At 30.5% G+C, this 27,351-nt stretch overlaps 1 protein-coding gene and 1 long non-coding RNA gene across 3 annotated transcripts in view; one reads left to right on the top strand and one right to left on the bottom strand.

The window, feature by feature from the left end:
• Positions 1 to 699: 699 nt before the first annotated feature.
• LOC111029538 lies at positions 700 to 10,059 on the bottom strand. Its single transcript, XR_002604027.1, has 3 exons — positions 9,985 to 10,059; positions 1,333 to 1,481; positions 700 to 979 (listed from the first exon to the last, which is right to left on the bottom strand). It is a non-coding gene; the product is annotated as an uncharacterized LOC111029538 (long non-coding RNA).
• Positions 5,393 to 27,351, top strand: part of LOC111029536 (tubulointerstitial nephritis antigen-like) — a 37,077-nt gene continuing 15,118 nt past the window's right edge. The window contains exons 1-2 of one of the 2 annotated variants that reach the window (XM_022308555.1): positions 5,393 to 5,520; positions 5,632 to 5,723. Coding sequence is in view for 1 of the 2 variants with exons in the window: in XM_022308553.1 (XP_022164245.1) it covers positions 10,466 to 10,561 (96 nt within the window). In the remaining variant the exon portion in view is untranslated. Of the gene's footprint in view, positions 5,521 to 5,631; positions 5,724 to 10,035; positions 10,562 to 27,351 lie in introns of those variants that run through there. The other variant, XM_022308553.1, reaches the window with a different exon arrangement.

Raw genomic sequence — 27,351 nt, 5'->3', positions numbered from 1 at the left:
GACAGGTTAACATGTCTCGTGTTTTTTTGGATGAATAATTGTCAATTTAATCTCAATACATGTAAATTTGTCATCGAATATGTTTAACATCGTCGAATGACAGTAGGTAATGTTGTTTTTGTTGTTGTTATGTTTTAACCTTCAACCACGATATTAATATGTTCGTTCGAACTATTGCCAAATAATCATCAAATTATTGTGCATACTATTATTTTTTATCATACCAGCGGCATTTTTATTCTTGTACACAATAATTTATTATTAGGTATCCTCGTACTATATTCACAAACTGTTTATTTGGGAGTTAGTGTCTTTTCCCCATACTGCATACAATAAGTGCATAGCCTGTGTAGGTACAAACTAATGTATACTTCAGACCGTGTGTTATTCACTTTCACTAAGCCGCTACTATATTAATAATATTAATGTGTATATTATATACAATTATTATAACACTGTCGTCCAAGCAAAATGATCGAAATTTCCCTTCTTCGGAGCAAACATCTAAAATATATGCCGACATGCCGTACAGATTATAATAGGTGTAGTTATATATAGTTGTATGCACCGCCGTTATATGGAACACCTGGTGAACGAGCATAATATAAATATATTTTTTTAAATCAAAATTTTTTTGTAACAGCAAAAAATATGACATTTATTATTGTTATTATTTTATTTAACTTCTTTGTTCCCAACTGCAATTTTAATCCCTGCACCCGGCGGTGGTTCATTTATAATGCTTAACCGTCGTCGCGGTGAGGTAGGTTTAATATATTCTGTTTTTCGCCGTGCGTATAATGCGTCCCCACGAAATGCATTCGAAATACTGTAATGTCCCTGCTGTTATCATCACTAGCTTTGTTCATTTCATAATTCATTGCGTGACCACGGGTTTCATTTGTGGATAATGTGTATGCTTAGGTACACAATACAGTATGATCGCCGAATAAGGTTTTCACGAACCGTGTCGTCTAATCTGAAACCACCGGCTACAATGGTGAATAACTGGTATAAGTTTAATTATGGTGTCAATGGTGTAGTAGGTATCAGAGAAATATTCACAGTTTTTCAGGAAAGTATAAAAAAAAAATTGTAAATATTTCATAGACACTACAATATCGTGTCAAAATGTAAATACACTTTTAGGTTTTTCTTTTTTAGAGTCTCGCTCTAAATTCTAATGGCAATTAATATAAATATTTTTATTATCTCATGGGTAATAATATACGAATAGGCCAATTGAAAATTCAGTGTTATAATTTAATTATTAACACAGTATATACACTTTGAAATAAAATATATTAGATATTTAAAAATATAAATACATACCTTTTATTATTTATCATCATAATTCAATGTATAAGTTGATCATTGTTTAATTTAAGCTCAACAATCCTTTGTTAATTTAAATAACTGCAAGTCGACGGAGCTATTTAACCAGCCACTATTGGTAATTTGAATTTGAGGCTTGAGTTTCCCTTTAAAATTTTAAATTATTTTTATTAATGATTTATTTTTTTCATGACATTATACACAAATTAAAAATGCTTTTTTCCGAATCTAGCACATTTCCTACCTACCGAGTATTCTCTCCCCCCGCATATTTCATCCTCAATAACCAACATTACCCAAAAACCAACTAATTATTTTATATAGTGTTCTACAATTTTGTAATGAACTGAAACCCCCCAAAAAAAACTTAACAATAGTTCATCAATATATACTATGAAATTATATGGAAAATTAAGAAAATCGCTTGCTACATAAAAATCATAGTTACACATTACACGTGTACCAGAGTACCTACATAATGAAATCAGAATTCATTCATAAAAGCGTCGTACAAGAATAGCGCGTCTATCGCAATATGTCTACAGTTGAGCGTAATAATAAATGTGTAATTTTGTGTACTTTTAAGTTTTAACGGTTATAAACACTTATCAACTGACGAAATTCAGCTCACAATTTTAATTGTCAAAACACGTGTAATTGGCAATAGCCAGCTGAATGTAGTTCAATGTTCATACTATTATCAGTATTATTAACGATAAAATAAGCACTTGTGAGTACATGTCCACAATATTATGTAATTATATGTATCCACTAAAAATTTAAGACTCAGAAAGAACCAAATTCATTTTTCTAAATAAATACGTTTTTAGTTAATTTTTAAACATTTCAAAAGTATAACCAAAAAGGATTTAAAATAAACAGAATATAGGTACATAATATCATATAGTTTGTATTGTATAGGTAACCTAATAGAACTGAAAATTAGAGTTAGGTATTATTTGGATACTATGCATTAATAGGATATCTGGATATAATATATAGAAGGATTTTATGTTCCTTGGAAACCGGTTGCCATATAATGATGTTATATTGTTATTAGAAAAGCATAAATAAAAAAACTAAATAAACTCAAAAAAGTTTGAAAAAATATTTTTGTCAGCGTCAAATCAAATTTATATTTAAGGTAGATTGGTTATACAGTTTTAAATTTTAAAGGATACATTTTTTAACAATATTATTTATACTCTACTTATTAGTTATTACAAGGGTAAAATGTCCAACGATTCTTTAAGGTGCATCTATAAACGAAAATAAATTCTTTTAATGTGCAAAATAACTTTTTAAAATATGCTAAATAAAATGTCGTATTCAAAACTATCTGCACTTAAATATAAATTTCTGTATACTTCGTCCAACGTGGGTATGAAGTTGCTATTAATTCAGAATCTTGCAGTATATTATAAGTATTCACATATATTTTTATCGTCGCCTTTTTATCGTTTACGTAGGTATGAAAATCACTTTTAAAATACCTACCTATTCGAAATATCGTTATTATTTTTTCTGTCAATATCTTGTAGGGAAACTTTATTTACATATGTTACATAATAGCTAGTGTTGAGTTTACGTATTTTGTTTAAAAAAAAAAATGTATGTATATATAATATAGCACTTGTACAATAGGTAGCTTAAAATTGTATATTATTTACTAGCAAGAATTTGAATGCCCATAAATCTCTATTATAGCCTGGCAGTAGGCTAGGAATATTATTATTATGGTAATTTAACTAGTAAAGGTAGTTTCGTACGTATTTTTTCTACATTTAAGACCATAATATATAGTATAGGCACATGCATAGATACATTAAACGTAGTACGTATAAGTGTATTACGTAGTGGTGCCATAACAATTTTTATAAATGCTTAACAATTTTCTACTGACAAACAATAATAAATAGATAGTATTTCATATTATTATTATAAATGATAGCGAACTGGTGCAGACTATTTTCCATTGTATCCAACGCAACATTAGTATTATAGGTATATTACTAGTACAATACAACAACTGTCTCGGTAAATAATACGTATGTTTCGCCAAATTATTTATTACTTTAATATTGCATTAAGCTTATTTAAATTCTCATACGTATTATGATAATACAATATATGTGCATCTAGATGCTTCTCGCGGGTGTGGATTTATATAACGAATATGGCGAAGGATCGACGAAACTAGACTACATCACGATTCGTATTAAATTACCGGACTCGATTTCCACTTACCTATCACGTGAAAATAAATTTAAAAAAATAGGTACTATAGGTTATTCATCCGCGGACAACTGGCGATGTTTGTTTTGTCGCCTGCGGGTTATCAGCTCTATATCGTGGGCGTGATGTCATAAATACTGTCTGCGTTAAAAGTCACTCTTCATCTTTCTCTCTCTCACGACACCGCGTACTGTTTAGATCTGAAACTGGTATTTATAGCGTTCAAAAGATAAAGATTTTTCCTTATTATTTTTTTTTTCAATATTATTTTAACGTGCACTCAGGTATTTTTAATGTACGAATTATGCATATTTAAGGAATTCCGTTGCGTAATAATATAGATGTGATATACTGACGTTCAAGTGCGTTTATATTACCCCATAAGTATGTTGTAAATACCAAACGGCTTAATTTATATTACAGCACATGCAGCCGGCGAACAAGTTTACCTATTAATGAGATCCATCGATATGCCGGTATGAAGTACGAATTAATAAAAAAAAAAAAATGTGTTTGCGCGTCCCTATTATAGTTATGTAATAAATATTATAGGAAATACGTTTGGCTATCGATCAGGTGATCGGGTTTTTACTTTCAACGGGATACATTATACTATTTTAAATTATTAACTTATTGTCTGCAAAAATATATTGTGGTAACGCAGTTATTTGTTTTAGAATCATCAAATACATACATCTTATCTTTATGTACACATACATTTCAATTTAATATTGTAAATCAGTTTTTGACGTTTTGTGACTCATTCGTGTAGGTAACCTACCCACTTCATAATACTACTGAACATTGAATTTCCTTTTATATGAAATAACAGTCTTAGGCTATTTTATTTCACTTGTCTCGAGTTGATCGTTTCAAAACATCGCGTATCTACAATTGTGATTGAACAAAACATTGGCACCAAATTATTATATTTTCAAAAGGTATTCATTTTTCAGAAAACAACCATTTAAACAAAAAATTGTGTGCATTAATAATAAAACAAAACTGTACACACAAGACACAACATGACAGGCGATGAAAAAGTTAGAAAAAGTAATTTACTTAGGTACTTTATTGGCTATTGCACTACACAATTGTACTTATTAGTTATTACACCGTTAAATGACGCTAATAATTTTTACATATTTTCACTACAAGGGCGCTTATTATAGATGTATGTTGTATGGAGCCGAAATATTTGTTGAGCTCATTTGCAAGACGTAATTGAAATGGCTCGTTCGAATTCTATTCCGATTCGACGGCAAACAACTCTTAAGATAACAATAATAATATGTCATCTTTGTCTGCAAATGAATAATGCTATGTACCTGTACCTATAATATTAATAATAAATTATTATTCACACGAGAGATATTCTAGTGGAATTTGCCGAAACAAATAAAATCGAAATATTTTATGAATACGTTCATTGATTAGAGTCCGGCGGCGTTTATTTTTTTTTTGTTTTATTTTTTTCGGAAATTCTAAAATTCTTCTCGTACAATGTCGGCGGCGTGTGCATACGTGAATGATAAATACGTACAATAACGAGCGTGTAAATCAATAATAAGCCATATTTTCAGAGTGCTTGTATCGTAGGTACCTATACATACGCCGAGACGTCGTGCATTATTATTATTATTTTTAACGTACGCGTTTTTTTCGCCTCAGTCATCGCATAATATGTGTATGTGTGCGCGTTGATCGTAAAAAAAAAAATACGCACACACATAATATATATTTATAATATTCGACTCGCGGGCCGAATGATTCTATAGGTGAGATCATAGATCCCGCTCGCGCCAGCCAACGGCGCCGAGGCCCGAGACACCGATCGCTACTCACAATGTGTGTGCTATGTGCAGTGTAATAGGTTCAGCGGTGCTGTGACACAAGCCTCGTCACCGCCGCGCGTGCATCAGACGCGTTAACTTTCGTCACTTGAACGTCGTAAGTAACACTAGTTCAGTTTATTAATTTTCTTTGCAGTTTTCGATGTTTTTCTAAAAAAAAAAAAAAAATAGAAAAGAATTTTCATTAAAAACAATATTTTTTTTCAAGTTTATTTTTACGTTGTTGTAACGCAGTCGCCCAGAATAAAAACATAGTGCGTTTGGATTTTTCACACGTGGAACACAATTATTATATACAAGGTAAAACGTTATTGTATAGTAATATTTAATAATCGTATACAATACACAGCTGCAGAATCATTATGCTTTTATATTCCTAGAAGCACCGTACTATGTATGACATATTATATCAGGTTATTTTGCGAAAAATTTGTTTTTGCCTCTATCAGCCACATTGTATAGATTTGATAAAGTGACCATTCCAATATAATATTATTAAATATTAATATAAGAAAAAGTAATTTTATTTTTAATGCATATTTTATTGGTTCGAAATTCTTGTACGCCTACGTAAATAGTAAATACGTTCTGAAATTGTCAAGTCCACGGGTAGTTGAACCCCGTATCCAAAAATGTACTTTATAATGTATTTTATCGTAACATTTTTTTACTTTTTTTCGATTGCACTTTATGTATTATACTGTTGTCCTCAATTAGCACTACCTATATATTTCGGTAATATTTAAGTTGCGAACAAAAAATAATTGTTTTGTCATTCAATTGATCGACTCGACATGCAAATAAAACAATAATATAAAGACATAGATACGACACCGAATTACGAGAGTATACTTCTTCGTGCACTGTAATTTATTTTGTAAATTATTCATACCTTTACTACATTATTAATCATTATAATATTATACTGACACCAGACAGTTTATAATATATAGGTTTTTTTTTAATCGTGTTTAAAATGTTTTCAATCCGTTTCTACAAATTATAATAAATATTTTATAATAGATACAAGTTATTGTATAATTATAATCAACTCTAAAAACAATAAACTGTCACGATAATAATAATAATAAACTTAGTTCGATCGTATATTTTCGTGCGGTAGTAATCTTGAACGACAATATAAACGAGTTTTATGCAATCACTGTCATATTGGACTTTGTCTGCATTAATTATTCACTTATTTATACAACAATAACATTATAACCATCAAGGAATTTAAAGTTATAAAGGACAAGCGCAAAAATACGAGATCTGCGGTTGTACATTGACGCCAGTATAATTATATAGTCATAATTCAACGTTATTATTTTTTTAAATAATTTTTAAACCGTTAATTTTAAAACATAAATCTTCAAATTTATCTGTAGATGATAAAGTGTAGGACATAATATTTATTCGTTCGTCGTCACGCCACGAATTAGTCGCGTGATTGTCTATATATAACATTATAATAACGCACCTGTTAAATATTATAATAAAATCGTCGCGTAATGATATAATGCATATTTAACATAATAAAATATTGTAGTCCAACGGGAAACAGGACATCGAGGAGATCTTAACACTACAATAAGCGTGTATTGTAGGCTGTTGAGTATAACACAATACAGCCTTAGAATATTCTAGACTGTTTAATAAATGTAATTTTATAGAAAAATTAATTTGAAAAAAAAAAACAGCGATATCAGCGAAATACCTCTTGGCTCTTACGCCGCCGTTCGCCTCTCAATCTACCTGTTTGTAGATTATGGTTTAAGACAAATATTGTTATGTACAGTGTCGAAGGATGGTTGTTTTGCCCACAACGTGAAAACAAATGTTATCTCGTTAAACACATAACATTATAAATAATATATGCTTAAAATACTTGAATAAGACGTCAACTTTGGAGACATTTTTTTTTAGTTTACCCGACGGCGACAGTGCGACACAGTCAGCGTTTGATGTAATTTCCGCATCGCACGAGTGAGTATGTATGCTTAACAGCGTCGGAAGTATATTATATACCTATTACCTACACACGAAAACACAATGGGTCGTTAGACGATGATTTTTTCAATTGACGTATTGAAAACAAAAATCGATGATAAAATAATAATTTATTACAATACTCGTTTTGCGAACAGCCAGTGTTTTACACGATCGATGTTTTTTCGGAACGATATTGCCCTTCGTAGCAGGTTTTTGCAGATTATTCACGAATTCTCGAACGCCGATTATTATCGATGTAGTGCATATTGCATAATATTGTTATGATATATATAAAATAATAATTAGGGCAAGGATTCATAATACCATGCATTGGTATGTATTTTTGTTGAAAAATGTTGTATTACATTTTTTTAGCTAAAAAATACATGTCTTGTGTTATAGTTTTACAAACGTAATGCAATTAAATATTATAAAAATATGTTTTTGGCATTTATCATTGTCTTGTTATGATATTTTGAAAATTATTTCCAAGCTTCTTTCTATCTCGACTACCTATTATATATAATATGCTAAATGGGACCTGGTAAGATGCCGCGTCATATTATTACGCTGATAATTTCAATTCCATAAAATCAATGGTTTTGTCTGAACGAAAAAAAATGTAAAATCTTTTTAAATTGCTTTATTTTTACTTCCGATACTTCAACAATGATTTAGCTTATCTAAAAGGTTACTTTGGTTTTCCCACTCGGTCTGTTTTACAGTTAGAAAATAATTGACTTTCACTTAATGATAGTTCAGAAATTATTAGTAACTTCAACATTAATTTTATTTTATTTGTATTGCATATTTTAGCATGTTTGGACAAAACTAAATGCAGATTTTACTATTTTATATTGCAGAATAAAATAAATCTTAGCCCAAGTAACAATGAATAAAATCGTTTGATTCTATAAAACTTCAGTCAGACGTGTGTTACTAACTTTATTGCCAAGTGGACACGAAAAACCAACTCACTGCTATCACAATGATTCGGCAACAATTCATTTTTTCTCAACGAGATGTTAACGTCCGTCCGAAAAATGAACATAAAAAAATATCATGAACCGAGATCGACCACGTGGTTATGGTTGGGTCGCTTCCTACGCAAGGGCATTTTTCCAGAATATTTTAAGCTTATATACTAAACATTATAGAAGAATTTTAAACTCATTAATTTATTTTATCAATTAAAAAGGTTTGAGGCTTAACTTTTAAAATTTTAATATGAATCTTTATTTTTAGGGATACCTATGTAATTAAAATACAATTTCGTGATTAATTTAAGTGAACCATTTCATTGATGCATCAATAATTAAGAGAATAAGAAACTTTTGACTTTTGGTTATTTAGTTTGTGAAATATCGATAGTATGAATAATAAATATCCGTAATAAATAATACTACCTATAGTTATAATATACGTATATGCTCCACTGCTTCCCCATTACACACGTTTCCTTAATATCTGCGTACTATCAAATTACATATCAATAATATTTATTACAGTAATAAAATGCTTAACCAATTACATTTTCGATATGATCATTAATCACATATTGTACCTATATTTTATCAAATTTTTTAATGATGGCCAAATTTAATTTCTATTTTTTTTCTGTTATTGATACTTATATCAAATAATTTTATTGTATCAATGATATTAAATTATATAAAAACAAAATAGTATTATGTTATTTTGGCTATAATTAAGATACTAAATACTCGTTTTATTACTTATTACTAAATTGATTATTTGATTGTACAGAGGTTATTATAAATGAAACAATTACAGTTAAAGTTCATACTGCATATCATAACTTTACTATTTACCATTGTTACTTGGCACATTTAAAAACTAAATTCAATAGTGGCTATAGATCCTTCAATATTATTGACGCATCAATTTAAACACACAAAAACGCATGCAAAATTGAGCCGTATATATATATGAATCATAGTTCCATAATCTAGGTTCCTATTTAAATCACAAAATTTAGTGCTCATATCACCCTTATTAATTAATTAATAAAAATAAATAGTACACAATTAATTTAGATTATATGATTATAAATAGTTTTAGAAAAAAAAAATTGAAAACGGCAAAAATTGAGAATACGGATGATCGGGATCTGTGGGTGCATGCAGGTAAAAACGACCAATACTTTCGTGGTCTGTAAGAAAAAAAAAATAGTTTTCACATGGATCTATTTTCCCTTATTTAAATATTTCATGGCGGAATTTACTGTCGTATACAAAGGGGAAGACATAACAGATAATATAATACTACGGTTGTAACTTTGTCGATTTCTTCCAAATGTTATAGAGGGCTGTATTATATTACATACGATTTAAAGTCCACTTTTTTCTGCCTAATATCTGAATAGTAAATATTATGTCTCTTTTTAGCGAACTTTCGTAACATTTTCTAATATTAAATTACTTTTTGATTAGAATTTTTATCAATTATACATTATATTACTATACACAATATGATGTTATATGTTAATGTTTTAAACGATAACATATATTATTATTATTATTACTATTATACTATACATACTACGTACGTCAAACAGATAGCGAAAAAATCCGAGTGAAGAAGCTCTTTATCTATGAGTGTTGTGACCGTGACTATAGCCGTGTGTGATATATTCGATTTACTCAAGTCCTATGCACAATAATATATTATTAATTATCTTATATACTTTCGATGTCAGTCGTTTCGTCTTTAAAATCTACGAGGAATTCGGTACACACAATACGAAAAGCATTTGTCGACGAACCATTTTATTGTGTTCTATTGTATACTATTTAATTTTAAACGTTTCGGATTCTGCCGTGGCAGTATTATAAACGCCTTTAAAAAAAATGTTTATGCCAAAATCTGACGGTCGTTTAGCATTAACGAGCAACTTGCGTTTGCCAAACCAACCGCGACTGTGAATGCTCCACGTTCACATAAGCCAAGAATATTAAAAAAAAAACAGAAAACTGAAAAAACAACAACACCAAACGACCCTTTTTGTGCGCACCCACACCTGCAGTAGCATGTTAAAACCGGTTAATGAGATTCGTCCGGCGTTATGCGCCAAAGTTGAAAGAAACAATGTGAACATAATTATTCAAAAATGCATATTCAAACAGGTAAAATCTATTTTTCTTTACATTTTTATTATTTTACACAAAGAATGTTTGCATACGTACACGATCACAGTAATAATAAATAATAACATCGGCGCGTATAAAATATTTAGAACATGATAACAGAACCCTCCCCTTCCACAATACGGAAAATGGTTTTATTGCTCTAGGAATATAAATAAATAATTGCACTGCAGTGAACTTTCTTAAGCGAGTAGGTAGGTACACCATTTTAACAGACACATGTGTACCTTTTGTTCATATATTATATCTATTACAATTATTTATATTATATTTAAACGTTCAAGGTGGACGTAATAATTACAGTATAGATACCTACGTTATTACATAAATTGCAATGCATGTTTGGCGTACTGTGTACACGTTTACAATATATGTTGATCGCTATAGATTTTAAATGATTGATAACGAACAACTTTTCAAATGAAATATTATACAATATTATTACCGCGATGTAACCATGAGTACACGATGTCGTGATATTATACGGGTATTAGTGGTATAGTACATATAGGTAGTAACTAGTAGGTATCATAGAGTAACACATAATATGTTATTGTACTTTATCTAACTCGGGTATTATGTGCTTGAAGACTATAGGTACTAGCTATATTATTGTTATTATTATAATTTATAACTATATTTTGTTGTGAAAAACACCATTTATTATTCTAGTCAAAATAATTGATAAATTGGAGATAGTATGAGTTCATCGAGTATATAACTTATATACCTACGTGACAACAATTTATACTTGTCAACTTTGACTATTTTAACATAATATTGTAGCATAATATTATTATATTATTACACGACGTGTTGCGTTTTGATTTTGTACTAGAAAATCCGACGCACGCCACTTGTAGAGATAAGGTCGAGACAGCACATGTCATGTACCCTGTGGTAGGTACCAATAATAATTGGCATATACAGACCCATTAGTGTTGATATGAGATAGAAATTAAGTTCATACAGTAGTGGTAGATTTATGTACATCACTCCTAGCCCATTCATTTGGAATTTTGAAAATCGTACTCACAAATATTAAGTATGTAATTTATACGATGGTTTTCAAAATCATCGTTTGGTGGTAATTACACTTACTTTAAAAAAGGTCATAATTCCAGCTCCACCCCTAAGAGAAATTTTGTTTGTGAATACTTGACATTTTTACGTAGGTATACCTATACCATTATATTTTACTCGACGCAATGGCATCTTCAAAATATTTAGACTAATTTCTATTACCTATTTACACTTGCATATCACTAATATTAAAATACATTATTACTATAATAGCAATATAAATAAGTATTTATGATAAAAATAAATATACATAGTACCTAATATAAGCTGACAGACCTTCTTTACTCAGAATTGTTTTTCGTATGCAATGATTTATCATTGAATTATAATTTAACTCGTATATTACAGCGATGACCTACTTAATGACAATACACACTCGACTCCTGTGTACCTACAGTAGTGCGATTACTTACTTGCAAACATTTTTTTTTTTGTATTTGAAAACGGATGTTCTTCATTGTATTGTTAAAATTATAAATTTTAATGTTTGCACGTGTTGATCTTTTGTTATATAATTATATAATTGAATTACCTTTTGTGCATTGCGAAGTTAGCACTAAACATTTTAATATGAGTGTTACAAATAACCTGTTATGCTTAAATTGTAAGAATATGTACAAAATTGTCTTTACTTATGTAAAATCGTATTTTTCAATGGAATAAACCTGGACTCAGAAAAAAATCAAAACAGTATTTTGATTTGTGCTGGGGCTGGGGGTGACGGCGTTTTTTGAGAGCCGCCAAACAATAATCGTACAAATTACGTGACAAAATATTGTTTTTTTGTGATAATGGGAAAACCAAGGTTGAACAAGTTTTGAAAATTACGTAATAATAATTATTTGTGATACTACAATGATTGTTGAGTTATCATTGTGATTGTAATTCAAAAAACTAATAAAAAAAAATTATAATATGGTGGTATCAGGGTGGATTTGGGATGGATTTGAACAATAAAATAATATGATAATGGACATGCATAGTAGACGATCCCTGGATTTGGGATGGATTTGAGCAATAAAATAAAATGATAATAGACATGTAGTAGACGATCCATGTACCCGTGAAACGTATTTTCAATACATTATTATGAATAGGATCGAGGATCATCGACATTTTACACTGAAAAATAGTGAAAAATGCGTAAGCTTCATCGTAGTAACGAGCACGCATGTACAATTGTATCCAAGAGAAGGAATATTTTCTACGCGGACATAAATCACATATTATTATGGGTATAATGTTTTTTTTCCCGAGTACATATAATATATTATGTATATACGTTGTTTATAATACAATTTCAACGACCGTAAACTAATTGATCTCGTCGTGTATTTAATGATTCATAATATTATAATATATTACAGTCCTCGTTATTGTGTACCTACTTAGTTAAATCGTGATTAAAAACAACTCGGTAGCTAGATTGACCTATATTATAATATTTTTATTACAATAGTAAGTAGGTGAATTATACACATATAGGTAAGCATTAAATATGCCACTGCACGTACAGATACTTTAATTATCGTTTTATGTCATCGTGCGTCTCCGATTAGCGGTTTCAATACATACGAGCCTATACGCTAGTTATTATGTATGCATTAATCGTGTTGTAGAAAAAAATAAAAATTATTAGAAAGAGTATAAAATGCATTGTAATAATATGTACGTAATTATTACGTACCTGTACTCGGTAATCTCCGGTTCACGGTCGTTGTCGTTCCATTCTGAAAGATCGACTGTACAGTCGGCCAGCGTAATCCGCTCTCATAACACGCTGCTGGCCGAGGGTTGAAGCAGCGGGCATTAAATCGTAGTAATCTCTTGTCAAACATCTCTCGATAACAGTCTCCTGGCCGCATATCTTTGTCGATTCACCTGTCGTCGCGCGGACGCAAATACATCGCATTTTGTCGTTTTGCAATCGGGTCAACCGCGGAATCGATGGTAGAATAATTGTACCTATATGATAATATGCCTATAGCAGGTAGATAAATTATGTTATTCTAGAGGTATAAATAGATACCTACACTCCGGTGGTCTACCCGGTATCCCTCCACGTCGGTGGGGTGCATTTGATAGTATTCGTCGAGCTGAAGGCTTTCACTCCTCAGGCCTATAATATATTTGAATTTTTTTATCAAACAGCTGCTGACGGCGGGCGTAACCGGCTTCTGTATTCCACGCTCGACGAACAACTATCGTGTCGCATATAATATGTTATTTATCGGTTGGCTAATAGACGTCGTCGGTTTGAATGAAGTCCCCATCAGTTTATCTAGTAGTATATATTATTCAGTACAATAATAGTATGTGCAGTAGCTGGTGCAGTGACTATAGTGGTGTATAATACTATAGTAGATAATAGCATGGATCCAAGTGAAAAAATATCCACACACAAACATGGAGTATTTTGTTCAAAAAATGTCAAAAAATAATAATTATAAGTATATATATATTAAAATAGTACCCGTTCATATTCTTATTTTTTGTTTTTGAATTTGAACTGTCTTAGTGAGTTAAAAAATATGCACGATTTTGGTTTCAATCTTGTCATGTTATTATAATTATAGCTACGTTTTAAATGTTCATAATTTCTAACTGTTTGGTGTGTAATATTTTACTATATCACACCATAATAATGTATTTCAGAATCTGATTTACGTTTGGACATTGCGAGCCAAAATTGTTTAGAGAGGGATAATAAAAGTCATACATTTTAAAGAAATAAGAATTATTTTATTATTTTATAATTTATAAATTATTTAAAATGTTTCATTATAATTTAACTTAGGAAAAAAATTATAATATTTCACGCTACTTAATAAAAAGTTTGAAATCGATTGTATTTAAAGTATTTCTTGATGGTTTGCAATAAACTTGGTTGTTCCAATCAGCAATGTCGCTACTTATTATTAAACACCATTTATTTCATTATTTTTTATTTAGTGAAAAATTAATAAATCCAAAAATAGTTTATTTTCCAAATGTCACCTGGTAGGCAGGTTCGAAAAGCTTGACGGTCCAGAACGGGCTCCTTTGCCTGCCCTAACATTTGGTACCTAGGTGTAATGGGAAATGTGTAAATAAACGAACATAATATTAAGCTTTGATAAGACAAAATGTGTTTAAAGAGTGCATATATAGTTCATCGATTGTCATCCGTAATTTATATACGATATACAAACTGATCCCGTGTGGAGTTGCCCATTATAAATTAAATAATTCTTGTGAATTGTGGATTTACACTGTTATAAACTCTGCTAAATTTTTACAGTAATTTGGGTGGTTTTTACCAAATATAAAATTATAATAAATATTTTATTTTCTGTAATAAATAACTCAAACAAACAATATTTTGGTTTTTCATAAACCAATAAATCGCCGTGTGGATCTTCTTTAAAATTTTTTTTTTTTAATTGGCTTCGACTTTCAAGTTGAACACACATCCGCACAAATATTACCTTTTATTAGTATGCAGGGTGTTCCAAATTTCATGCGACAGCAGCCCTGTATATGAAATATAAATATAATAGATATTATACGACAATACTATTATTATAATAATCACTAATCAGTTGGTTCTCAACATATTGGTGTTTTGAGTGTTCTGCGTCTGGACCAGCCAGAGGTTAATCTCGACTCTTTATTATATTATGTTTTTGAATTCTTATCACCTGCCCGCTATTCGAGTGGCCGTTATCAACTCGCGCGTATATTTTTACAAAGACCCAATTTCGTCTGGTGCCAAAAAAATCGCAGTGGCGGCGAAATTCGCCATTATACACCGCAGCAACAGCAGCACTCTCCTCGGACAGCCGCAGTATTGGGCGATCGATTGGTAATCGTCCAAATAGCTTTGTCGATCGATTCTATAATATAAATCATATATATATATATATATATATATGATATATATATAGAATGATCCGATGCCTTAGGTACTACCGGGCCGATTTGTGTACGGAGTGATCCATTAGACCGCGGCTGCATCAATAATAATAATTATTATTGTTGTCCTAGTCGATTGTTGCCGTGGCTTTTAAGTAAAATATTTACGACGCTATATACATATTATGTTATTATTTATGAAAACGCTCACAAGTCGAGTTTGAGATTCAGCAGCGGAGTCGTGTAAATTATAACCACCCCGTGGCCAACAGCTGCTGCTGCTGCTGTATGCAGGTATATCATATTATTATCTACAGAGTAACGGCGGCGGAGAGAGAGAAAGCGAGATAATAATTATCAATAACAATGTATTGTGTTGACCGGATGTCGTAAGTGATAATATATTGCCGGTAGTAAATTATAATGTGTACGCAGGATAGGAGCAACTAGGGCAAACTCGACACAATGTAATATTATTATGTGTGTAATATCGCGATGACAAACACGATTGATCCAAACCCGTGTACAGGTATATAATACTATTTATTATATTATTAGACATTATGTTTTCATTGTCGTGACGGTGTAAAGGTAGATATTGATATACATATAGTGTAATATTGTGGATGGCAAATTTTCATCGTGACTAGTCAAAATATGGAGATAGCGCATATTGTTAATATGTACATATGCTCGTTGCGTACACTTATTATATCTATACTATTAGACGTTTGCTAGGTCGGTGAATTGTTTTCCTTTTATAATAGTCTTATAATTAAAATTCAAGACATTAATCTCCCGTTTAAGGCTGCAGCGTACTTTTGTATGGAAACTTTTTCTCGTTTTCATAACGAGTGTTTTTTATTCGACGATTCGACATTTGTACGAATTATCTATACGATTGCTAAACATTCTTCAGACTGAACGATAAGGGATCAATATTGATTTACAGATTCACATTTTCGGTAGCATTAAGAATATTATTTCGATATAAATGCGTTTGTGATCAAACAGTTATTTATTTTTATTTTTCTGAAACCTAATTTAATCAATTAAAATAAAATAGCGTTTTACTCAATAAGCGTTTTACTCTTCATACTTTCATAATAATTCACACATAGAACAATTTTGTAGAGAATAACCGAACCTGCTGTAGGCACCTAAAAGTTTTGTTACTATACGAGTAGAATAAAATAATTTTACAATTACCTACATCATATACATTTTCGTTCATTTTATTCAGTTTTTTTTATATAAATACATTGTTTTCTTGTTGTTTCAAAGTATTGAAAATAATATTACATTATACTTCAACTTTTACAAAACTTAAAATATATTTATGGATAAATAACATCATTTCTTGAAATCTTGTAACTTGTATACAAAAGAAACAATAGTCTCAATTTTTTTTTATATAATTAAATATAATAAGTATTAGTCTTGGCCCTTGGGTGTTATTCGATAATTGAATCTCAAGATGTATAGTATTATATATCTTGATAGGCACTTCAAAAATACAAAAAAAATAAGTTTGTTTTAGATAGAGATTATTACATTGAATTCCTTATATTTTACTCTCGTATTAGGTATCTATATTATTTGTAAGATTTCACTTATCAAAAATGAAGTGATACATAATTTTTAAATTTTTTTTAAAGTTGTAAGATCGGAAAATAAATTTAAATATTTAAAACAATTTACTTTAACCACTTACATAATTCCATTTGGTAATTAATTGTAGATTTGAGGTAATAGGTCATAAAGAGTTATATCAAATATTTTATGCAAAATTGATAAGTTGTATAAGAAGTAAGAACCTACTGAATTTTTTTTTTACAAGTTAATTTTGACTGAATTCAGATTTTCAGACATCGTTTCATCTTGTTTTAGATCCAATGATATTTTGTTTGGGATTCAGGTTCCACAAATTATTCTGGTTAATATTGGTTTACATGTTCTATGATGTTAAGAAGCCTTGATAAATGGGCGATTGTAAATTCCACTTGTTGAATCCTCCCGCTTTTAATATTTAAATAACGACTATAGTAGTCGATATATAGTTAATATTGTACAAAATCATAATCAGACGCTTCTGTACATTTTATGAACTCCACTGTAAGACACAATATTAGTAATTAATAATATAATATATTTATAGGTGATACTCTTTTGTGCCTATGACTATAGTGTGATCAATGATTTGTATATTTTATATCAATATAATATATCATGATAGTATAACAACAACGGTATACCCACCGTAATAATTCATTCAATGATTAATATTATACTTTGTTTAGTCGCTTACAGTAGGAATCGGGTGAAATTAAGTACATGTACCTATCTACATGCAGGCTATGTATATTGTAATAGTATTCTATCCCTATTTATTCTTATAGTAAGATATGGTTATAATAGTTATATGTCTCAAGGACGAAGAAAATTGTATAACGCTCGTCTTCGAACCGAAAACCTCCTCCGGGGCAAAACAAACAATATATAAAATATATTATAATATAACATATTAATATCCCGCCGGTTTATTAAAGAAAGCAGTGTTTTTTTCTCCCCCTCGTTATTATTAATCTGATTCGACGTCATTGTACAGGTGCCAATAAAAGAGTTACGTCGTTTGATTAAATATAATATTATGACGAGACAGATGCGTGGGCCACGGAATGCGATCGGCTAGAAATATTTTTTGTAGTTGTTTAAAATTTGTTTTTAATCATATCACGCTGTGTATTCTAAGACCACCCGCGCATCTGCACCCGAGAGTAAAAAAATGGGAGACTTTTTTCGATTCGGCACTCGGCCAATTGATTTAAAACTTGATCGATCTTATGGAGAGTATAATATGATAACATCCCAATGGAAAACAAATACATGATATTTTGTTCGTTGTAAATTGTAATCATTTTTTATGACTGAATGACAAATATATTTCTTACATGTATTCTTTAAATTTTAAGAAAACTCTTTACATATATACTAGTATTTGAACCAATTTAAGTAATGCAAACAAATTAAATTAATAATAAAAAAGTGTGTCTTTTAATAAAAATTATAACACTCTTAAAGTAAACTGCAGTGACTATTGTTTTTATATTTTGTTCATAAATAAGTGATACGCTCATGAGGACAAAGGCTCAATTCCAACTTTCACTTCATACTCAGGATACGAAAAAAAACATAATGTTATATTATGAATTATGATGTTACCGATCATACATAATATGTTTCATCGACTTTCTTATTTGGTTCCTCAGGATGAGTCGAAACCGTTAAATAAAAAACCTATTTTGTACTTATGTCATGTACATTTTGTACTTTATAAATAGTATTAAACATATTTATAACAATAAAGTAAGCTCTTGCTCTTGTAAATGTCTGAAGTGCATTCTATAGTCACAGATTCTAATTTGATTGATTTTTAAAGCAATCTATTTACTTTTTAATCAAACCCATTGTCTCAAAACATTTTATTTTTTGTATTAAACATTAAAAACAAAGCCTATAAAATATACCTATATAAGAGTAAGGTTATTACTTATTATTATATTTTTAACAACGAACTAACTACTAGATAATTAATAGATTTCATTTAAAAGTATACAAGGTATTGTGGTTAGTACCTATACGCTCATTATGTCAAAAAGTTTTACATTTTTTTAGAGATTATTTTTACGTAAATTGTCAGTTGAAATCATTGTAATCAATGCAAACCAATAATTTCGGAAATGTTTTTACAATACTTCATCGTTATGGTGAATGGAGTAATGGACCAACATTTACTATGGACTCTATATTGAACCAATACTCGCTCTAAACTTTAACTACTTATAACGAAATATCTTTTAAAAACGTTAAAACTTTTCCAAATAATGGGTATTGCAGACACTATTTATATATCACCTTGTATACGTATTATATCCTATTGTCTCGAATAACTAAATACAGTTCCACAAGGTTGTTGAATGTTGATAACTAAATATATTAAAATAACAAATCAAATTTAAGCTATTGCCTATTTATACCACGAACTTATAATTCACTTAGGCTCACAGACTGTAGTAAGTAGGTATGGACTCAAAAGTTATTAACAATAATATGTGATATACATGTATACTATTTTTTTTCCCCCCCGTTTAAACCGACAGCAGACGAGGATCTGTTTGAACACTGCTAATACTCCTACATGTATACTATCATAACAAATAAATACTAATAAGTAATAAAGTATAAATAATAATATAATAAATGCATTGTTTTTGGCAAAAGTAATTTGGTTCATATACATAGTTACACAATTAGAGTTTAGCAGGTCTTATAGTTTTTTTTCGAACAGCGCTTTGTAATATTCTGGTCATTACCTTCAAAGATTTTACTGCTTAAGTAATTATAATAGCATCGTATTCATTTCCGCCTTAAAAATCACATTAAGTGAGTCACGGTGTTCCTATGTATACAACGGTAAGTTCAAATTATTTGCTCATCCATATCATGTCATAAGAACACTTCGATTTGAATAATGCAAATAATGATAGTTTTTTGTTTGTTTATAAAGTGATTACCTTTCTAGCACTACCTAACCCATCTGTATTTTACCGTTTTCGTCTTGTCATCTCATACGCGTAGACATATTAAAATGTATTAATGGATTCACACTAAGTCAAAATAATATAAAGGTATTAATATTGTAAACATGAATAATATACGTATTAACATATACTATTATATTATATGATCGTTGTTATTATACATACGGGTCATTTATTATAAATATTTGACTGTTGTCGTTGGTCGTATTGTTTACCGAAACGAACCTACCTACCTATATTATGCAAAACGACTAAAAGCGCAATAATTTCAAAAAGCAGGCATATATCTACTTCATTCGTAAAAGAGAATTTATCACTGTCGTTTCGTCGTCAACTCAACTCGGCTTTAAACCGATGCCAACGATATTATCATAGTCAGAAGATTATCACGTGAAAGGTTTGCAGATATTTATTTCATGCTTTCCGTTCAAATATTAAAACAACTCGATTCGATAATATCGATAAAATTCTATACGTACTATCGGTAATGTTTGTATAATACGATAGACTGTGTATTATTATCATTGGTGTTGGTCGCGTATTCTTACAGAATATTTATATCGCGAATTCGATCAAAAGTTTGGATTATATTCGAATCGTGTTGTCGCGTTGAGCAATGTTTAACGTCTTATATGATGCCGTTTAAATTTCTCGATTTTGACCTTTTCTCAAAAGTTCGATTACAGTGACACTATATCGAATAAGAACCGCACGCAGTGATAATATCGTAATGATGTACGTGGATCACAAGCCAACGCGCAAGTTCAAGGGTGGGCTTCGTTACATTGACACCAATATTGTAATAATATATATAGGTACTAATAAAGTAATAAACCATATTATAATTTCTACTGAGCGCTTCACGGTCGAAGAGCAGCCATACATATAACGTCTAATGATGTATATCATAGCGTACGATATATGACACAATATTATATATAGTTTGTAATGCGATGACCCATTAATAAAACAATTCGTAGCCCGTTAAGTGTTCAATATGTTTGTCATTATAAGACTCGCGAGACATTTAAAACTACAATAGCTATTGACTTAATTTCTAACTATTTTCACGTCTAAATTTATCATGAACTTTCTTGAATTGTCACGATACGACGATTGGCTTACAAATCACTGGATGATACGTATAACTAATCTACATACGATGTTCAAAACGTAAATATATAATATGTGTGCACTCCGAACCCCGGATTTGTTGAGTATTGCGTGCTATGAATTTGGATTCACTCGCATTGCGATACAACATTATATAATACCTATCAAGTCAGTAGATGGACGAAATCCCTTCCCCTCCGGGCAAAAGTCAACCAGTCGAAATGCGGACAATAATTATTTGTAGGAAGGATGAAATCCCGCGATTGTAAAAAGTAAAATGTCTGTGAATTCACTACATAGGTAGGTCGTATGTACTATTATTAAAGCACGTCGCATGTATGTTGTATAAGATTAGATTTTGCCCATAAAATATTAATGCCTAGTAGGTGCCCACTAGTTGTTTATCTTAAATAGCTGCGGGTCAATATACTTAAACCAACAAATATTTAAATAAGATAAAGTTGAATATTTTTCTTGATGAATATTTAACTTTTAATAACATTAAACTCATTCATTATAGTATGTGGTGTTTTTTATGATTATACACTTACAGTTGGGCGATTTTTTCTTGTCTGCCCACCATACAGTATAGAGAGGATACATCCAGAAATGTTGTCCTCGATTTTATAAAACCGTGGTACATATAGTAATAGTATATTATGATAATAAACTGTCGTTTCTCGACAAATGCAACGTCGATATTGTATCAGTGTAATTTATCTTTATTTTATCTTTTCGATAAGACATGGTTGATAATATTATCATGTACGTATTATGAACGTTGTTTGGATCCAATTAATGTAATTGATATTTTCATATTTAAATCCCGTTACCCACGGCTTATACTTAAACGAGGATCATAGTATGGTTTAATGTCGTGGTAGAGACATATTGTATTGTATCTATATTATAAATTATAATGAATCGTTATTTCTGTTTCTGTTTACCGTTTGCTATATGTTTGTGAATACAATTGTTGCAGATAGTTAATATATCGACACATATATTATAATTATTTTACTCTATTAAAATGCGTTTATTTTTAAAATTCGTTCGCACTCGTAGATTAACGTCAATACCTATATCTATTTAATTTCACTGCAATATTAATTATATTACACTATATACTTTATAATGGCATGGGTAAATAAATTATATTATAGGTATGCACATTGCACAGCGACAACAGTTTGACATTGATAATTTAAAGATATCGACATGTAGTATCATTGCTGTATGCGAGTACGTATAAAATATAGTATAGTAGACTAGTACTTATAGCTGAACTTTTATTACACATCTTATTGGACTTCAAAATCGTTGACTTGTTGATTTTAAGATAGTGTTATATTGACACTGCAAAATGCGTATGTACTATGTATAATATATACTCGTGTCAGTGACATATAAAATATAGGTCTAAATGATGCCGACCTACGTTTTAAAGTGAACAATTATTTATCTAGTTATAACTTAGTAAATAATGTCCATGGGTCGATGACTGCAGGTGTATATAAAAAAATAACTGCTTGCAGTGATATACCGAATAGGATCGAAACCAAACAAATTAACTTGGAATTCGCAGCTTGCGCAGTTCATAAATAGTGAGAAAAAATGATTTATTATAAGTTCACGTGAATCAAGCGGTGTTATGGTAATGCATGAAAAATAACTGTGTCTCGAGCACTCGAGTCAAAAAGTTGAAAATGAAACATTCCCATAACTTAACCGGCCCGCAGTATATTATGGATATATTTACGATATCTGAGGGTACCTATTGTAATTTGTAATAATATAAACTGCCAACTAAATATATTATATAAAAGATGTGTTACGTTCATCTCAACCTGATTTTGCTCTAACCCATCATTCACTGCACATACATTTTTGCATCAATAACAACATCGAACACGCCATGGTGAATACATTATAGGTACACGTTGCATTTCGCATTAAAATAATAATATTACCTACATATGCGTCTGCCAACGACCTTGACGTACCTCTGCCGCCAGCTCGTGACTATTATAATAATATGATGCATCGCCACTATATATAATAACGTATATATAACTTTTTTACACATACATAATAATATATATATATATATTAGGCATATACATTATTATTATTAAACAGGCGGGTGCCAGCCGGCCGTCATTCTTATTTGATTTTCGTGGGTTCAACCGCTTATGGGCGCGTGTCTGTAATAATACTGTAATAGGTAATAATGATATATCGTTCGCTGAACCCACCGCTACAACCGTGATGGCATCCAAATCATCATTATTGATTGTTTTTATTTATTTCGTTCGATTTTGCTATTGTTATTATTATTACTATTACTATTATTTTTTTTTTTTTTTACTGTGGTATCTCTGGCGCCAGACGAATTATTGTTTAATTAAACCGTTTATGTTTTGGAATTCCGATCGAGAATGGTATTTCACAACTAAGAACTGTATACGGCGGAAACACTATACATACGCAAAGCAGGAAGTTATGTGTGAATGTAACAATATTAGTGTAACAGTGTGTGTGCACTGCACTATCGCAGCTACATAAAAAATTCCGTGATGGGTAACGTCAATTCTTCGATAATTAGTGGTGAAATAGAATTGAAATCGTATAATATACAATATTAATATATCATAGAAAAAAAGCCGATTCCGAGATTTCATGGATTAAGTTTATGCCATAAATCATGTATAATTATTGTTATAGTCATTAAATATTGACAACGATGTGTACGGGAACGCTAATATGATTATGTAGGTATGATAACGAATAATTTATGGAGTTTCACAGCTCAGTTTCCCGGAAAAAGATGAAAAATAATAAAATGGTAGACTTGAACAAAACTAGTTTCAAATCTGTTTTTTAATATTAGGTTATCACTTATCAGCATTCGTAATACTGATTTCGTTTTAAAAACCATTTAAAACAATATAATAATATAGAATCGACAGGAAGTTAAAAAAATTAGACTGCGTAGTAGACATTTTAGAAAACTATAATTTAATACAATATATGTGGTAAAATTAAGCTATAGATTGTATCGAAGTACAATTCAGAATCATTAAAATAATATACCAATCCCCAGATTAATTTTAAGCATATCGTTTAAGTCGAAAGTAGCTACAACAATTTGTAATTAATAAGTGAAAAGTGATCGACGGAAAATTGAAAACGTTTTACAAATCTATCAAGGCGGTAATTAAGTTTATAAGGTAATGCATTATTGGATTTAAAAAAATGTATACGGTTTTAATAACTCATACACGGTCGTGTGGTTTAATAAAAGCGTAATGCGAGACCGACTTCGACAAACCGAAATGATCTGTCGTAGTAACGTACAAATATATCACCAAAGGGGAACCGGTATTAAAGTCAAACTCAATAGTTAAAATCATAAATTTAAAATTAACTTAATGGACACCCAGATTTAGTTGATTTGATTCTAAAGTGTAGATGTTCGATTTTAGAATATGTTCTAGACAGTCCAAAATATTATTATTGTCTGCAAATAAGTATTACTCTTTTTTTTCATATTTACATCGTATCTACTCGGCATCGTAAATAATATAATCTCATCTCGTTTCACCATCGATTGTTATTTAGTAATTATTATAACTTTTTTTAGGAATGTCGTTGATATAATCTTCGGCGAGTGTGCGAAACACGTATTTAAAACCGTGTACTATTCATTAACTATATATTATGTATCACGTCCGTTTGAATATCATCAGTGTTGTTTTAATTATACATCAGTAGAATGGCATAATGTGCATGCGGGTGAGGTGAGAAACCTCGCGAGTCTTGTGTGACACACGCGCGAGGGCAAACGATTATTATTATTGCTTGTCTTTAATCCCATTGCCACAACCATCGTCGAGAAACTGTGATGACAAAAAAAAAAAATTAAATCAGAAAAACAACAACACCGTCCGGACAAATTACACGATTATTCGTCAGACGATAAATAACTCTACTCGTACCTAGTAACTACCTAGCTACCGCATAATAGTATAATATAACATTATAGGTGATCGAAAAAGTTTTCCGTGACAAGTGAAGTACACGGAGGTCGGGCCTTAAGACCACTATGATAACAGTCATTACAGACTATGATAAGATTAAATTGGGTCGTTTCAGCGTTAAGCTGCTGTGCAATAATTATTGTTTACGATGCGAAATACGCGGTACCTGTTTAATTAGAAATAAATACAATTATTTTTTTTTAAATTGAAAACTTAAACATTCGAGTGGTTTTATAATAGTAATTGTAATGGTCGAGTGCATGTTATTATATTATTATACAGTGTACACCGAGACTGAGGGGAGTGACGTCTATTTTACCGGGCAAAAAAAGTAATTTTTCCATCAATTACGGTACTACTGAACGAGTCTCGGTAAATTTTTATGGTATTTGTAATTGGCAGAGATGGATGTTTAAAAAAAATAATTTCGCTTGAAATACATTGCCAATTTGTCTTGCACCTTCATAAAATTCACTCACCAATGATTAAAGTACCCATATTAAACTTCATATTGCTAATATTTTATGCGATAGTACAACCACGTACTACACTTATACAAAATATTATTAATATCATTAATTATTATTCATTATTATACTTCAAAATAATGTGTACTCACTACTCAGTATGGTAATACTATCAATAGTGATGTATCTATATCAGTATCTAAGTATAGTGTATATAGACTGCACGTGCACGGTACACATGACTGTATGAGCAAGATTCGGGGTCTTTGGAATCTGTAGCGCAACACGTAGAGGGGGGTCACGGGCTACAAAACTCTGAAATGTTTTTTTCCGTTCTAAAAATCACAAACGTTTTTAAGTTGTTGTACCACACTTTTTATAGTTAGTTTATTAATTGTTAAGACTGACAAACTTTAAAATTTTAAATGTATTATTTACAATTTGTATCAATTGTATAATATGTTATTCAAATAAAATAATATTCTACTGTTTTATTAATTAGTATCGTTGGCCAACTTTTAAATGTGAGAGACAATCCCTGACAAAATTACGAAAAACACGTGATGAAGACAAACATATTTATAATTATTGTAATATGCTATGACTATGGAAGTAAAAATATTGATGGTATGATATCACCTGGAACCCAGTGCCGCTATACGTCGTGGGCACGATGGTTTTAATATAAAGTAATGTGTTACTGGCTGATATCTGATAATTAATTGGAATAAATAAAAATAGGAGGACATAATAATATGACCATGCCTATCTTGCAATCGCGTAACACCGGAGGAATGCAAGTTCAGAAGTGTACGTTTACAGTTTCGTTAGTTATATTATAACTTACGTAGCGTTCTCTTGAAAATAAAATAAAATGTAATAACACGAGCGATGCCTAACCTAACCTAACCCACCACTCTACAAGTAACAACATTATAATATGACTGTATACTTTTGCATTTTTGCAGTATATTTAAAGGATTTAAAAAAAATGTACTACCTATTACATTATCAAAGACGAGATGCGTTTTAGCTTCAAATGCGACGAAGGATTAATAATCTCACCCCTCCGATTCTCACCTAGGCATCCGAATAACACGAAAGCAAACGTGAAACACACTCACACTCTGTTCAAACGGCACTGCCCCGCGAAACACTGACTTGCTAATATAATAATAATATTGCTGTCACCGTGGCGCCGACCAAGCAAACGTCTGTAAAATGCGTTTAAGAGGTAGTCAGCAAACAATGACGCTCGTCGTCGCATGTTATTAAAATATTATATTATTATATCTTCTGTACAATAGAGGTATGTGTGTCATTCGTAGACGGACATAATCTGACGATTATTGCACTTTCCACGACGTTTATTCCAACACTATCCGCCTAAACGACCGCACGGAATATTTTATTTTTTTTCAATTTTTTTTCTATTTCGATTCCGTTTTATGCGACGTTGCTGTTATACTGCGATGTATTAAAATATCGTTACTATTTCGATATCTCCGCCGTCTTCGCAGTCGTCTATTATTCTGCCACGAGTTGTATATTATAATATTATCACAGTTGTT

Source organism: Myzus persicae, unplaced genomic scaffold, assembly GCF_001856785.1.
Source record: "Myzus persicae strain clone G006 unplaced genomic scaffold, MPER_G0061.0, whole genome shotgun sequence".
Classification (NCBI taxonomy): Eukaryota; Metazoa; Arthropoda; class Insecta; order Hemiptera; family Aphididae; genus Myzus; species Myzus persicae.
This window is presented reverse-complemented; position numbering and strand designations above follow the sequence as displayed.